General features: G+C 57.3%; 1 protein-coding gene across 2 annotated transcripts in view; it reads right to left on the reverse strand.

The window, feature by feature from the left end:
* Positions 1 to 8,796: 8,796 nt before the first annotated feature.
* The window catches only part of ARID5A (AT rich interactive domain 5A (MRF1-like)), a 14,694-nt gene continuing 7,824 nt past the window's right edge, over positions 8,797 to 15,666 (reverse strand). Inside the window, exons 2-7 of one of the 2 annotated variants that reach the window (XM_011969643.1) lie at positions 13,933 to 14,048; positions 11,974 to 12,112; positions 11,635 to 11,687; positions 11,170 to 11,267; positions 10,722 to 10,881; positions 8,797 to 10,333 (exon numbers count right to left, since the gene is read on the reverse strand). In XM_011969643.1, the coding sequence (XP_011825033.1) occupies positions 9,119 to 10,333; positions 10,722 to 10,881; positions 11,170 to 11,267; positions 11,635 to 11,687; positions 11,974 to 12,028 (1,581 nt within the window). In that variant the 5' untranslated portion in view covers positions 12,029 to 12,112; positions 13,933 to 14,048 and the 3' untranslated portion in view covers positions 8,797 to 9,118. Of the gene's footprint in view, positions 10,334 to 10,721; positions 10,882 to 11,169; positions 11,268 to 11,634; positions 11,688 to 11,973; positions 12,113 to 13,932; positions 14,336 to 15,666 lie in introns of those variants that run through there. The other variant, XM_011969642.1, reaches the window with a different exon arrangement.

The following is a 15,666-nucleotide window of genomic DNA, read 5'->3' on the forward strand; positions in this document are numbered from 1 at the left end:
GCCACCGCGCCCGGCTGCCTTAGTTCTTTAAAGTATCTGCTCATAGCTGGTTAAATGAGCATCATTCTCTAACATGACATTCAGGGAAGCACCAGAGTAAAAGAAAAAAACTATCTGTAGATGACAAAATACTTAAAGGCCTTTGTTGCATAACCAGTGTTTCCAATTCTGTCCGATAAACAAGGAGGACAGATTCTTATTGAACCTGTGCAAATAATTATATTGCCATGAAATTAAGAATACTCAGTTTCCAAATTCTGGAATGATCAGGCAATAACAAAAATACACCATTTGCAAATTGATATGGTTTGGCTCTGTGTCCCCACCTTAAATTTCATGTCGAATCGTAATCCCCGCATGTCAGCACAGGGGCCTGGTGGGAGATGACTGGATCATGAGGGCAGATCTCCCCTTGCTGTTCTCACGATAGTGAGTGAGTTCTCACAAGGTGTGTTTGTTTGAGAGTGTGTGGCACTTCCCCCATCACTCTCTCTCCTGCCGCCATTGTAAGACATGCTTGCTTCCCCTTGGCCTTGCGCCATGATTGTAAGTTTCTTGAGGCCTCCTAGCCATGCTTCCTGTACAGCCTGCCAAACTGCCAAACTGTGAGTCAATTAAACCTCTTTTCTCCGTAAATTACCCAGTCTCAGGTAGTTCTTTATAGCAGTGTCAGAATGGACCAATACACAAATGTTCATTTTAGTTTACAAGAATATAGTCTACGAAATTGTTATGAGTTATAGACAGCTTAAGATAAAGGAGCTCTTTATGTATTCAGAAAATAGAACATTAAAACAACAATATTCCAAGTAAAACCCACAACCATCCCTGTGCCCAGTCCTGTCTTCACGTAGCATTCTGCCTGTGTCCATGTCCTGTGTTCACGTGGCACTCTCCCTGTGCCCAGTCCTGTGTTCACGTGGCACTCTCCCTGTGCCCAGTCCTGTGTTCACGTGGCACTCTCCCTGTGCCCAGTACTGTCTTCACGTGGCACTCTCCCTGTGCCCATGTCCTGTGTTCACATGGCACTCTCCCTGTGCCCAGTCCTGTCTCACGTAGCACTCTCCTTGTGCCCACATCTTCCCATGACTGTCTCGTTACAAGGATGCCAGTCATGGTGGATGAGGGTCCACCCTACTCCACTGTGACCTCATCTTAATGAATTACACCCGCAACAACCCTATTCCCAAATAAGGCCACATTCTCAAGTGCTGAGGGTTAGGACTTCAACATATTGCGGGGGGCAGTGTGGGGGAGTGGCAGAAGTCAACCCAAACCCACCATTTTGATTGGATGGCTGCTTCTCAGCAGAGGAGATATTCAAGCGTTTTCACCATTGTTTGGGCACTGTCGACCCACAGCTAGGAAGTTAATCCTAGAAATGAGGATTTAGAGAAAAGCCCCCGATGAGGGTGGAGGAAGATGAGCCTTCCTCCTCCTCTGAGTAGTGAGTTCCAAGGTGCGGAGCCTCCTGGAGCTGCAGGTGGTGTCCGGAGGTCTAGACCCTGATGCAGATCCACGTCAGGAACTGGGTATGGCATGTGCTGCATGGGTGGGGTTGAGGCAGCTTCAGGAAGCAGTCGTGGGTTGTGTCCTTGTTTTGAGTCCCTTCTGCTGCTTCCCAGAAATGTTGTTAAAACCTTATTAAACGTCCCTGCTTGGTCTCATGGGTGTGTGCAGGGTGGGGAGGGGAAGGGATGGGGTGTGGCTGTATTTCTGAAGGAAGAATCAAGGGCGGGTTCTCTCCCTTCTCCAAAGCCAGATGGGAATGTGGCAGAGGTTATTGGTGGGAAGAGCTGCTCCTACCCAGGACCACAGCCATCTGGGCAAATGCAGTGGCAAAGAACCTGGGGCTGCCTCCCGAGCAGGCAGGAGCCCTCTGGGAGCCACTGGGATGTGGAGGATTACCAGGGATGTTTCTGAATGTTGCTAGTGGGCACATGTACCAAAATAATTTCGGTAAAAAGAGAAACAAGGAAGGGACCCCTGTTGTACGGGGCTAGGTATAACTTGGGGTTGGTGGTCAACGGGGATTGTGAATTGCCCTCAGGGAGCCGACAGTCTGGGGAAGCAGGGATGCAGGAAGTCATGGGTCCACAGTGGCAGGTAGACAAGCACTGGGTGCTGTGGGGGCACATGGGATGGGTACCTAAGCCAGGAAGGCTTCCTGGAGGAAGAAACTTCTGAGAGACTGGAAGGAAAAGTGGGAGCAGTGACATGTTTTTTTGGGTGCAAAGGTTCTTCTAGAGCTGAGGGACAGCCAGTCAGGCCAGGGAGCTGGAGTGGGGCCTCAGGGATCAGCCCAGGCAGAAACTGCAGGGGTTTGGGTGCTGTGGGTGGTGGAGGGTGGGGTGGATGTGAGCCAGGAGCCTGGGGAAGGAAGCAGAGCCCATGAAGAGCCTTCCGGAGTGAGGCATTTGGGTTTTAACTTGAGGGCAATGGAAGGTCATGGACCAGGTTTATGCAGAGGGGTGAGCTGATGACAGCTGGACTTTAAAATGAATTTTTCTTTTTTTTTTTTTTTTTTTGAGATGGAGTCTCTCCCTTTCACCAAGGAGCCCATGAACAGCCTTCCGGACTGAGGCATTTGGGTTTTAACTTGAGGGCAATGGAAGGTCATGGACCAGGTTTATGCAGAGGGGTGAGCTGATGACAGCTGGACTTTGAAATGAATTTTTCTTTTTTTCTTTTTTTTTTTTTTGAGATGGAGTCTCTCCCTTTCACCAAGGCTAGAGTGCAGTGGCATGATCTTGGCTCACTGCAACCTCCGCCTCCCAAGTTCAAGCGATTCTCCTTCCTCAGCCTCCTGAGTAGCTGGGATTACAGGCACCCACCACCACACCCAGCTAATTTTTGTATTTTTAGTAGAGACGGGGTTTCGCCATGTTGGCCAGGCTGGTCTCAAACTCCTAACCTCAGGCAACCTGCCCGCCTCAGCCTCCCAAAGTGCTGGGATTACAGGCATGAGCCACCACACCCGGCCTTGAAATGATTTAAAAAATATATCGTCTACTGATTATCCCGATACCAAGGCCACAGGCTCCAGCTCAGAAGCACCGCAGTTACTCTACAAATGACACCAGAATTGTGCCATTTTACTCTATCTAATTGGTGTGGATCCTAGATCGTCCCTCTCCAGCTGCTGTGGAAAGACCTTTCTGGTTTTTGGACAACCTACCTGGGTTTCTCCCGAGAGGCAGCCTGACGACTACCCAGGGATTGAACTCTGTAGCTCAAGGCCAAGGGCTGTCCAACCCAGACTTCTAGGATTTGACCGCCCAATCCAAGACCTGCTCCTCCACAACCCTTGCTCCTGTGGGAGAGAAACTAGGCAGCTCTGCACAGGAGCTGTGGCTAAGATGTGGCAGTGAGGTCAGGACCTACATCAGACAGCCCATCATCAGGCACAGTTAGATCATCCTCCATGTAGACGGAGATGGCAACTAAGTGGCAGGTGAGCCTCCACACCGCTGCCTGTGGCCTTGGCAGACATTACTAATCAATTGCATCACTGTCACACTGAGTCAACCCCAAGCTGCAGACAGCCACCATCAGTCAAAGTTGATACCTGGGGGGAACGGACTGGCCATACTTGACCCAGACGCTGACAGGATCTGAAGTTCAGTGTGACTGTGAGTCAGAAGCCAGGTGGGAGGGCAGGAATGTTAAAAAGCAGTGAGGTAAAGGGCAGGGCGCGGGGCGGTCAGGCTGGTGGAGCAGCACTGCCGGTGGGGAGGGAGGTGATGATCCACATTCGTCAGAACTTTAGTTCACAGAGCACTTTCACTAAATGCCCCCACTCTTGAGGTAGGAGTGACTAATTTCCACATCACAGATGAGGGAACGGAGGCCCAGAGAAGGGTACGCACCTGGCGTCACGCAGCACGGCAGCTACTGTCTTGGTCTACCTGGAAGACATGCTTCCTCTGAGGCAACAGCCTCAGAGGTTACCGGGTAAGCAGAGGCCTCAGATAAGAGTCTCCCCTCACAGTGTATCCTGAAGCGGGACCCCAGGGAGAGAAGGCAGTTGGAGCTGAGTCGGCAGTGCGTGCTGCTAGGTGATTGACCCCTGGCTGGGGGCGCGGGGAGCCCTGATGTGTAGCACGTGCTGATTTCTTTTTTTTTTTTTTTTTTTGACAGAGTCTCGCTCTGAGGCCCAGGCTGGAGTGCATGGCATGATCTCGGCTCACTGCAACCTCCGCCTCCCAGGTTCAAGCGATTCTCCTGCCTCAGCCTTCCAGGTAGCTGGGATTACAGGTGCCCGCCACCCTCCTGGCTAATTCTTGTATTTTTAGTGGAGACAGGGTTTCACCATGTTGGCCAGGCTGGTCTCGAACTCCTGACCTCAGGTGATCCGCCTGCCTCGGCCTCCCAAAGTGCTGGGATTACAGATGTGAGCCACCGCACTCAGCCAGCATGTGCTGATTTCTGGGGGTTGTAGATACTCCTGCCTTGTGTAGTTCAAGCTCCCAGTAGGCATCAACCAAGAGCTGGGAAAAGATGCCTGCAGTGCGCTCTCTGGGCCAGGAGGAGCCGGCTCCAGCTCACCCATGGCAGTGCCAGAGAAGGGGTGCAGGGCTGCTGTCCCCACCCCCGGTGGTCTGGGGGTTCTCTTCTTCCTGCAGTTCTCAGTCACTCAGGCTCCCTCTTGCCTGGGTCAGGGTTTGTTTCTGTTGCTTGCCAGTAAGGGGCCTGAGAACCTTTACAGACACACTGAACCCGGGGAGGAGTCAGGACTCAGGGCCTGTGTTCTGGCTTCAGCTCTTTGAGCTTCCCTCTCTATCTGCTGACCCCTGAGCGCTGGATGACAAGGCCCAGCAGGTGGTGGGAACTCTAGGCGTGAAGCCAAGAACCTCCAACATGGGAAGGAGTCTCAAAAGCTGCCACCTATTGTCTGAGCAGCAACAGGACTCTGGCTTGAACTGGGGTGCCTGGGGCAGGGGGCAAAGGGCTGGGTCCCTCAGGTTTGTGGAGTTAGGGGCTGGGGCAACTGTGGTGAACGGGTAGGTCACCCTGTCCAAAAGGCAGCAGCAACTGCTCACCTCCAGAAAGTGCTCCCACCTGACCAGAATTTTTTTTTTTTTTTGAGATGGAGTCTCACTCTGTCACCCAGGCTGGAGTGCAGTGGCACAATCTCGGCTCACTGCAACCTCCGCCTCCCAGGTTTAAGCGATTCTCCTGCCTCAGCCTCCTGAGTAGCTGGGATTACAGGCGCCCACCACCACGACCAGCTAATTTTTGTATTTTTAGTAGAGACAGGGTTTCACCATGTTGGCCAGGCTGGTCTTGACTCCTGACCTCAGGTGATCTGCCCGCCTCGGCCTCCCAGAGTGCTGAGATTACAGGCATGAGACATAGCGCCTGGCCAGAAATTCTGGTTTTTAAAGAGAAGCCTGATATCCACATTTTTTATGTGAAATCTGATTTTTAAATTCTGGCAATTATTTGAAAACATTTAGCTGGCTGCCGTGACATGCACCTGCAGTCCCAGCTGCCTGGGAGGCTGAGGCGGGAGGACTGCTTGAGCCCAGGAGTTTGGGTGCCGCAATGCATGATAGCCTTGCCTGTGAATAGCCACAGCACCACTCCAGCTGGGGTAACACTGCAAGACCTCCATCTCTTAAAAAAAAAATTTAAACACGTCTCAGGGCACTGTCAGCAGCCTCTGTTTTTTTTTTTTGAGACAGAGTTTCACTGTTGTCGCCAGGCTGGAGTGCAGTGGCACAATCTCAGCTCACTGAAAACTCTGCCTCCTGGGTTCAAATGATTCTTCTGCCTCAGCCTCCCTAGTAGCAGGAACTACAGGTGGGTGCCACCACGCCCGGCTGATGTTTGTATTTTTAGTTGAGATGGGGTTTCACCATGTTAGCCAGACTGGTGTGGAATTCCTGACCTCAGGTGATCTGCCTGCCTTGGCCTCCCGAAGTTCTAGGATTACAGGCATGAGCCATCGCACCTGGCCCACCCTCTGGTTTTGAGGGGTGGAGGTCTCTGACTTCCCTGCCTGGACTCCCAGCTGCCCCTCTGCTTCCTCCCCTGCCAGCCCGTGGCTCTGCCCACCCAGAGACCACTCCCTCAGCTCTCTCCAGTGCAGATCGCTTCTCCACGCTGTCCCGAAGTGGGTTGCTGCCAGCCCATGTTGCTGCCCCTGCATCGTGGCCTTGCTGTGGACCCCGAGCCCCTCCCCACTTCTTGCCTGACCTTGGTCCAAAGGCGGTGACTCCAAGGCTTCCCACGCCCTGGCCCCTTCGTTTCTTGGCCTGCTCTCCTCCACTCACTCTCACGAGTGCGCCCAGGTACGGGGGACGTCAGCCAGCCCTCTTATTCCCAGCCCACCTCCTTCAGTCCCGTGGTTCTCGGAGCCCCACTGTGGTCCATCAGTCCCGCCACCCGTCCTTGGCTCCCCGCACCCAGCTTCGACTCCAGGCCCTCCACTGGCCTGGCTCCCTGCACTCGCCTCAGCTCTGTTGTTCCGCTCTGCTGCACCAGATTCCCCCGGCCCAGTGTCTCCTCGGTGGAACCTGGCTCTCCCTGGTGGCCTGGTCCCGCCGAAACCCAAAACCCGTGCCGCCAACCTCAGGTGGAACCTGGTGCTTCCCAGAGGCCCCAGGGCACTGCCCTGGCGTGGGGGCGCTCCTGTCTGAGATCACTCATTCTCGTCCCCTCCTCTCCCCAACCTCAGGTCTCCAGCCCTAGTACCTGTCCTCAGTCTCTGCTCACTGAGGAATCAGAGGCACTGATGGGAACCCACCATTTAGTCCGGCTGTGAGTCGGGATGCTGCCCTCCGAGAATCGGGTACAGTTAGTACCAGGCTGTGGGGCACTGGGCCCAGAGGGTGTCCTGGAAGCATGACTACATCGGGCTCTAGCACCTGTGCCAAAACAGGGTCCCCTGCCTCCTGCCCAGGGCGCCCACCTGCCCGGGACAGACGCCCCACGGGAGGTGCATTCTCCTGATGGGCCTCCAGAGGGCGCCGTGACCACAGCGCTGAGCCGCTTGCGCTCAAGTCCTGCCCATCTTTGTGCCGGGGCCAGGCCGATGTTGCTTTGCAGATGAAGGGACCCTGCCCCTTTTATCCAGGGGATCTGACCCCAGTGGTCTGTGGCCCAGCACCCAGGGCCTGGAGGGTGGGCAGAACTCAGCACCCCCCCACCCACCCACCCTTTTTTTGTTTGAGTTTTGCCCGTTGCCTAAGGTGGAGTGCAGTGGCGCAGTCTGGGCTCACTGCAACCTCCACCTCCCGAGTTCAAGTGATTCTGCCGCCTTAGCCTCCCAAGTAACTGGGATTACAGGCGCCCGCCACCATGCCCCGCTAATTTTTGTATTTTTTGTAGAGACAGAGTTTCACCATGTTGGCCAGGCTGTTCACGAACTCCTGACCTCAGGTGATCTGCCCGCCTTGGCCTCCCAAAGTGCTGGGATTACAGGCTTGAGCCACCGCACCCGGCCCCTTCCCATCCTTTATCATCCACTGAGCCTCTGCAGCTCGGAGAGAAGGACTGCATGTGGCAGTGGGAGCTCAGGGCAGGTCACTGCAGGTGCTTAGGCTGGCATCTTGGCACCTCTCAGAAGGAAGGAGGTGGAAGTTTGGGAGATGCCCCTGCAGAGCCTGAGTGCTCTCAACAGCAGGGACCACCACCCTCTGCCCCTCCACCGGTCACAGGCCTTGCTTGGAAGGTGCCTGAGCCCTCCACAGGCTGCTCCTGAAGGAGGTAGGCAGGGGCAGGGGCTGGATAGGGTGCACTTTTGGCCTGGCCGCCCACTCCCTGGTGCCAAGCATGCTGCACGTTCCCTGGCCTGGGTTCTGTCATTGTGAATGGTGGCCTTGGGCAAGCAAGACCCTACCCATCCCTGGCCTCAGCCTCCCTACCTGCAAACTATGGGGGCCCCTCCCACGGCCGGAGATCATGAGCATCCCAGCATCCCAGGCCCAGCGGGCACGGCAAGTTCCAGTGGTGTGTGTTGCCCGCTGACCTGCTCACACCTGATGCCCCGACATCTACCCTCTGCTTGGCCAGCAGTAGCCCCACTTTTCCAGGACTACATGTGAAACTGCTTGGGTGCAGGCTGCTTGTGGAGAGAGGGGACGGTGCCTCTGAAAAGAACCCACCCTCCCTCCTCCTGAGCCAAGGTCCTGCTCCCATCAGGCCTGCAGCAAGCAGGGCATCAGGCCACAGGGCCACATCTGAAACCGCTGGGGCTTGTTACCGACGCAGACACCCAGGCCGAGACCAGGGTATCTGCTCCCCTTTCCCTCCAGGCACCTCTTGTGATTTCAATCCAGTCCAATTCTGGACTGTCCATGTGGGTCAGGCAAGTGGGATGGTGCTGCAGAGAGGGCTCGGCTACAGGCCCCAGATAATCTACATCCACCACCAAGGCAGACCAACTCAGGCGTCCTGGTCACACCCCCAAACCCCAGGGGGCACTGGTAACAGCCTGGGGTCCTCCTCAGAGCACAGGAGTCACACGGCCTGCGCAGCCCTCCTCTGCCCCTCCTGCCAGGGGAACCTGGGCAAGTCACCGACCCTCCCAGGGTCTCCAATCCCCATCTCCACAATGAGAAAGGCAACGTGTTCCCGAGGCTCAACTAGGAAGCCAGACCGAAGGCAAGGATGGATGTCAGAGGCTGCCTACACATGGGCAGAGGCTGGGGTTTGCTTTAGGCCTGCTCTGGAGGGGTGGTGGCATTCAGGTCCGCCTCCTTGGCCCCCTAATGGCAGCCCCACCCACGAGTTCACCCCCGCCTTGCCTGCCGTTACAAAGGCCCATACCATGCGCACCTCAGGGCTATGTGGATTCCCATTCGTTTCTTTTTATTGGATTTTCCGTGGGCAACCTGGGTGCTCTGAGCACTGCTCTGGGGCAGCGGGAGCTGCCCACCCTCTCCCAGGGCCTTGTAACAACTGGGTCCTCTGCTCTGGGCTCAGCCTGCTGCCTTGAGAGATACACCCAGTTTTCCCACCACCTCCTCCTTCACTTGTGCCAGGCTGCCCAGCCAGGGGCATGGCCTGGGTGTCCTGGGTAACAGGCACTAGTCCAGAGTCCCCTAGCAGCAGCACCTGCTCGCTGTCGGCCCTGGTCGACTCCACAGTGTACGCAACACCATGGGCTGGCCTACAGCTTCGTGTTGAGGTGGAAGAAGTGGGGCGCTGCATAGGTTGTGACTGGTGGTGCGTGCCAGGCAGATGAGGCCGGGCAAAGTCTGTGGCGGAGAGCACTGTCGAAGGACGTGGGCGGGAAGTGCATCAGGCCAGCGGCCATGGGTGAGGGGCCCGCAGTGGCCAGGAAGTGGGCCGGGAAGGCTGGGATGACCAGGGGGCTGAAGGGGAGTGCAGCCTGGCCCTTCAAGGGGCCTGGGGTGCCAGTGAAGTTCAGCGGGCAGTGCAGCATGGTGCCCCTGTAGGCCTCTGGGGGCACAGGCCCCAGGGCTGGGCTCAGAAGGCAGGAGACCAAGCCGGACCCCGCAGGTTTGGCCCCACATTTCTTGGCATCTGCCTCCTTAAGAAAGGGAGACACGGCCCGCAGTCTCTTCCCACTGTGGGCAGCACCCTCTTCCTCCAGGCTGCGCTTGCTGCCCAGGCCTGTGCTACCAGGAAAGGTGGGCGGGAGCGTGGGGCTCTCGGGTGGGACCTTGGCCATGGGGGACACCCAGCAGGCTTTGGGCTTGGGGTACAGAACGCCCTTTCTGGAGCCACCTTTGTGGAATGCAGAAGGGCGGTTGGCGTCCCCGCCCCACACCAGCTGGGGCTCTTTCACTGACAGCCCCTCTTTGCCAGGAGGCCCCAACAGCACCCCATCTTTAAGTCTGGAGAAGAAGTCCCTGGGGTGCTGGCTGACAGGCTTCAGCACCTCGGTGGGGTGGGTGTGGAAGCAGCCCGTGAAGATGGGGGCTGCCGGGCAGGGGCCCGCCTGCGCCTCCTCCCTGAGGCTGCCACCCGGGGACTGCAATCCCTCCTGAGAGGTCAGCCGGTGCCTGGAATTCTCAGTCAGCCCTTTGGGGCTCTGGGGACTCCCTGGGAGGTGAACAGCTGGGGACGCCTGGGGCTCTGCCCCATGGCGACAGCCCTCCTCCTGGCACTGCAAGGCCTCCACCTTGCTCACCTGGGCCAGGAGCTTCTTTTTGGCCAGTGGTGACATGATGCCGTGTGTCCCCTTGCAGTAGAAGCTGGATAGGAGCCGCTTGTAGGCCTCAGGGCAGCCGCTGGCACCCACAAAGGACACAGAAGACCCAGAGGCCGGGCCCTGCTGTTCTGTACTGTTCCTGGGGGGCTCCTGGCTAAGAAGCGGTGCTGGGTCAGCAACATCTGCTTTGGTCTTTCCTGGCATCATCTGGAATGAGAGAAAGCCATGCCTCAGCGCTGCCCGAGCCATGCATCCTGACCTCAGGAGCAGGAGGCGGCACTTTCAGGCCTGCCCAGGTCCCCCGCTAGCCCTTGCAGTCCTTTGTGCAGAATTTTCCAAAGGAGCCCTGTCCTCTGAGCGGACACATCCTCAGGTTGGGACACAGGGCCTGGTGGGGGGGTGCAGGCTGGAGTTCAGTCTACTTGCACAAGTAGAGAACTTGCACACTGTGGAGAACCTGGAACCTTGCAAGTCCCGCCCTGGGAGCATGTTCTGTGTGTTCTGAGCAGACAGCTCCGTGGCCACAGGGAGTTGTGGGGTGGGGGGGGCTACAAGAGGCAGGGGACAGGGTGGCCGGAGCCAGCCACAGGCCTACCTGGTCCATGCGCCGCTCGTCCTTGGCCTTCTTCGGCCGCTCGGTGGCCCCATCATCCCCCCTGTTCTCCTTGGCCATCTTGTACTGTTTTCTGGGCTTGGAGGTGGGCAGCGGCTTATCATCCTCCCCCTTCAGGTGCCGCACATATGGCAGGACCAGCCTGGGGAGGAACCGGGCATGTCCCCCAGGAGGCCGGCGCCCATCCCCCCCACGGGCCTCTGTGGCCTCCTCTGAGCCCCTCTTTCCCGCCGGCGCCGAAGAAGACCCTCTCCTCCTCGCCCCAAAGCTCAGCTCCCTCGGTGGCTGCGCCCAGCCAGCCTGTGCCCCCGCAGCGCTGAGGACGGCGCCCACCCCGCCCGCTCCGGACAGAGTCCACCCAGCCCTCCCGGCAAGGTCGGCCGAGCCCCGCAGGGCAGGCGGCGTCCAGCACCCGGGCCCGCCCCCCTACCTCTCGTAGTGGCGGCGCGTGCACGTGGCCGCGCTGGTGCTGCCCGGGCTGCCCCCCAGCTCGTCGTACACGTTCTTCCAGAGGCGGCGCCCGGTCACCTGCAAGGGCACCTGGTGAGGGCGCGGCCGCGGGCGCCCCCTGGCGGCGGGGTCCTTGCGGCTCTGGCCGCCCTCGCAGGGACCGAAGCGCTGCGGTTTGGCAGCTGCTCTGCGGCTCCGACAGCGGCTGATTCTCCCTCCCAGGGCCACGGACTGCTGGCCCAAGCAGTTTTTCCAACACGGGGCGGGCAGAACAGATGGGGAAGGCTGAAAAGCTGCTTTGAGCAGCAGAGAACCAGCGGGGGAGGCGGGGAGGAAGGGGCAGGACTGGGGATCCTGGCTCTTCTCCTGTCCGGAGGCAAGGACAGCGCTGCAGGCTCACCCCAGAGAGATGCAGTCTGGCAAGGACTGGGGGTGCCTTCCTTACCAGCTCATAGGCCCCCAGCTTCTCCACTGCCTTGTAGATCTTCCACAGGTTAACTGGGGAGAGAGGGGCAGGCTGGCCGTCAGCCTCTGTGGGAGGTGGGGCAGCCACCCCTTCCTAGTGCCCTGACACGCGGGCACAGAGCAGCACACACCCAGGCAGGGCCACTGCAGTAGATGGGCAGGCTCTGGCCTGTGCACCGCTGGCCCGGTGGCAGCCTGGAGGGAGGCCTCCTTTCTATCTGCAACCTGGGTCACCCAGAGTGGGAGTGCCTGCCCGGTGCCCTGCCTGGGCGGGGTTCCCTGCTGGGCCCCCCTCCCTGCCTGCACCCCAGGGACGCACTCTGCTTGAAGCCGAGATGGGGCACCCTCTCGATGGGCGTGTGTCGCTCCTTCATGAACTTGTAGAGGCTGACCAGGAAGGCCTGCTCCTCCTCCCGCTCCTGCTCCTCCTCCCGCTCCCCGCCTGCCTCGGGGGAGTCCTGGGGAGAGAATAGGAGGCATTGGGATGGGCCCCAGTTGGTGGCTGGCTGCTGGGGACGTGCAGAAACCACTGGCTGCAGGAGGAATAAGATACCTGCCCCAACCCCAGTTTCCCAGAGAGCACCTGGCCACTGTTCTGGGAGGGAGTGACTGTTCCTGGGTTCGGCTGGCACAGGTGTCAGCCCTCAGTGCCCCAGGGCAGGGGCTAGAGCTCAGGACCCCCACCCCAGAGGCTGGGCACCCCAGAGCAGCTGGCTCCAGAGGTGGCCACAAGAGCAGTCCCTGGCCTTCTCCAGGCCAGGGTCACTTCTCTGTCTTGTTCTTGATTTGTCATATTTGTGTCAGCTCCTCTGCCAGACTAGGAGCTCCTGGAGGGCAGGCTCAGTGTCCCTGGGACTCCCCGCCGCCCTCCCCACCACCCCCAATGCCAAGGGAAAAGCTGAAGGAACAAAGGTGCCTGGTGCTTTCCGGTGCCGTGGGGTTGCTCTGTCAGGCCCACGTTCCCCGAGCCTCTGTGTGGCCCCAGCCTGCCGTGCTGAGCACAGGGAGGTGAAGCTCTGGGCTTCAACTGCACACTGCTGCCAGGGGCACAGGACTTTTGGTTGCGGGTCCCAGAGGGGCAATCTCCGCTGATGCCTTCATCCAGCAAGTGGCTCAGGGCAGACAGCCCAGGGCCTACACCCTGTCAGAGAACAGACAGCTTCCAGGACATAAACCATCTAGACTAGGATAGCACAGACAGCCATGTGTTCCCAAAATATTTGATCCAGCTGGGCATGGTGGCTCACGCCTGTAATCCTAGCACTTTGGAAGCCGAGGTGGGCAGATCACCCGAGGTCAGGAGTTCGAGACCAGCCTGGCCAACATGGGGAAATCCCATCTCTACTAAAAATACAAAAATTAGCCACACCTGGTAGTGCATGCCTGTAGTCCCAGCTACTCGGGAGGCTGAGGCAGAAGAATCGTTTGAACCCAGGAGATGGAGGTTGCAGTGAGCCAAGATTGTGCTACTGCCCTCCAGCCTGGGTAACAGTGAGACTCTGCCTAAAAAAAAAAAAAATTGATTCAAGTTTATTTCAGTGTTACTTTTTTTGTTTGTTGTAAATAGCTTCTGTAATAGTTCAGTGTTTTTAAGCTATTAAAGACCTCTGAGAAGAAACAACATACGAACTCATATATCACCCATGAAATCGTAACATGCCGGGGCCCTGGGGCTGGTCTGTGCAGACCTCAGAAGGAAGGCTCTCTCCTAGCTGCTCAAGTCAATCTGCTCCTCCAAGCCTCTACTCTGAATTTCCAGCAAGCTGCTAAAGACGACTACCATTTGCAAACACTTTTCTGCATGAATCTGGATACTTTTCCAGACTGTGCCACCAAAGCAAACGGCCAAAATGAATGAAAGCCGGGGCCAACTGTGCTCCGAAAAAGCTGCCTGCAGCGCCCCCTTCAGACTCTGCTCATCGCAGCAGCCCTGTTGGTCTCACCGAGTGACTTTATATGCCCATGTTAAGCATCTGGATGAATGGATGTGAATGTGGTTTTGCATCACGGGCTGGAGCTTTTGTCTGTTCTATGGATCAGGGTGGTGGGCCATCTTCACTTGAAAAAAGGGGTCTACTACAAAAACCAAGTCAATCTTGGTTTCAATAACTCTCTGGCACAGAAGACAAGTCAGTCTCCTGGCTGCTGGACAGGGCCAGGGTAGGAACATATCTGCCTCCTGAGAGCTTGGGGAGTGTCCAGGTTCACCTGGAGGCTGAACACAGGTGAGGGTGGCAGGGAAGAGCGCCCAGGGAGTCAGCAGAGGGACTCAACTCACCTCCAGTGGGATGGGGTTCTGGTTCCCGTTCTGCTCGCCAACAGGTTTGGGGGATGCAGGTGGATCTAGGGCGTCACCCTCTGCGGACTGCTTCCTGTTCCCTTTGACAGGAGCTGCTGCAAGGAGAGAGGGAAGGAGGAAGGGGTGGGGAGAGAACACCTCAGATGCAAGCAGGAGGAACAGGAGCAGTCTCCCCATCCCCAATCAGAGTCGTCAGAGGGCGCCGGTGACTGTGATCTCACTCCTGTGATCCCAGCAGTTTGGGAGGCCCAGGCAGGCGATCACCTGATATCAGGAGTTCGAGACCTGTCTGGCCAACATAGTGAGATCCCGTCTCTATCATTAAAAAAAAAAAAAAAAAGAATTGGCCAGGGGGAAGGGGTGTGTCCCTGGGTGCACACAGGCTACACACACACACACATACACACACACACACACAGAGACCCTCCTCCCCACTCCCCCACAACCCACTGCATCTGTTCCACACCTGCCCCTTTTCTTTCCTCTGCTCCAGCTATCTCCCCACATCTTTGAAGGAAACGCAAAACCACCTTGAGGTCAAGTCACAGGAGGCCGGGGTTGGGCTATGGCGCTTGGGGAAATCCTGTCTCCAAAATCTGCCCCATGCTGAGACACAGAATTGAGAAGCAGCTCAGTCTCACTGGAGAGCTAAAGGATTCCATGGCTGTGGTCCCAAAGCAACACATGGGGTCCCTGGGTAGTAGTTCCCCTGAGAATATGCGGGAACATCTGACCTTCCCGAGCATCTGCAGAGTTCTAACTGCCCTAATTAGGCCACATGCTCCCCTCACCTGCAAGGGTCCTGGTGACCCCTCAGGTCTCTGTGACAAGTGCCTTCCTCTGGGTGGCCTCCTCCGGCCGGCCCCTGGCCATGGGCAGCTCCTCCGTCGCCCTTGGCTACTCACAGCCATCCTGGCTGAACTGCCGGTGGCTCCTGGGGCTCCTTGGTAGCTCGGTGAGGAGGCTGCCCGTACCCCACACAGCAGGTGCCAAGCTGGAATGAGCAAGGCTCACGACAACCCTGCATCGTGGGCCGGAGAAGCCGTGGGCTGTATTTTACTAAGAACCACCATGTGCCGACGGCTGCAAAAACGCAACACCTCTGCCACTGCAAAAACCACAACCATTGGAAACTGCCTCGGGCCACACCGCCGGCTGGCAGCAGACACCAGACCAGGAACCCACGGCTTCTGACAACCTTTTCTTTCTGTCCTCTGTCCTTTTGTTAATCAAGTATGAATTGGTTCGCTCTCTCCCAGGACATCCTTTTTGTGAGGAACCTATGAGATTTCCCTTCCATCCCAGACAGAAAAAGAATCTCCTCGGGAACAAGAAACCCAAAGCAGCATAAGCCAGGGGCCAGTGGTACTCAGAGGCATGGGGTAGAATCCTTGGCTAGCAAAGAACGCTAGGATCTTCCTCTCCCATTTCACAGCAGGGAAGACTGAGGCACAAAGTCACAGCGGACTTGGCTGGAAAGGCATCAGGCTGGTGGGTCACTTGTTAGTACCCAGGATTTCTGGAGACGGGTGTGTCAGAAGCTAGCCCAAGAGGGTGGCCCAAAGTGGTCCTGCTTTGGTAGGTGTTTTTATGTCTTGCCTCCATGTCGATGGCTGCTGAGGGATCTCAGGGTGGTGGTTTCTCGGGCTGGGGTGACTGTGGCAATTTCTTAAAAGAAGACAACAATGAAGTTTGCCACATCCATTAACTCTT

The sequence above is a fragment of the Mandrillus leucophaeus genome, unplaced genomic scaffold (assembly GCF_000951045.1).
Source record: "Mandrillus leucophaeus isolate KB7577 unplaced genomic scaffold, Mleu.le_1.0 Scaffold9, whole genome shotgun sequence".
Lineage (NCBI taxonomy): Eukaryota > Metazoa > Chordata > Mammalia > Primates > Cercopithecidae > Mandrillus > Mandrillus leucophaeus.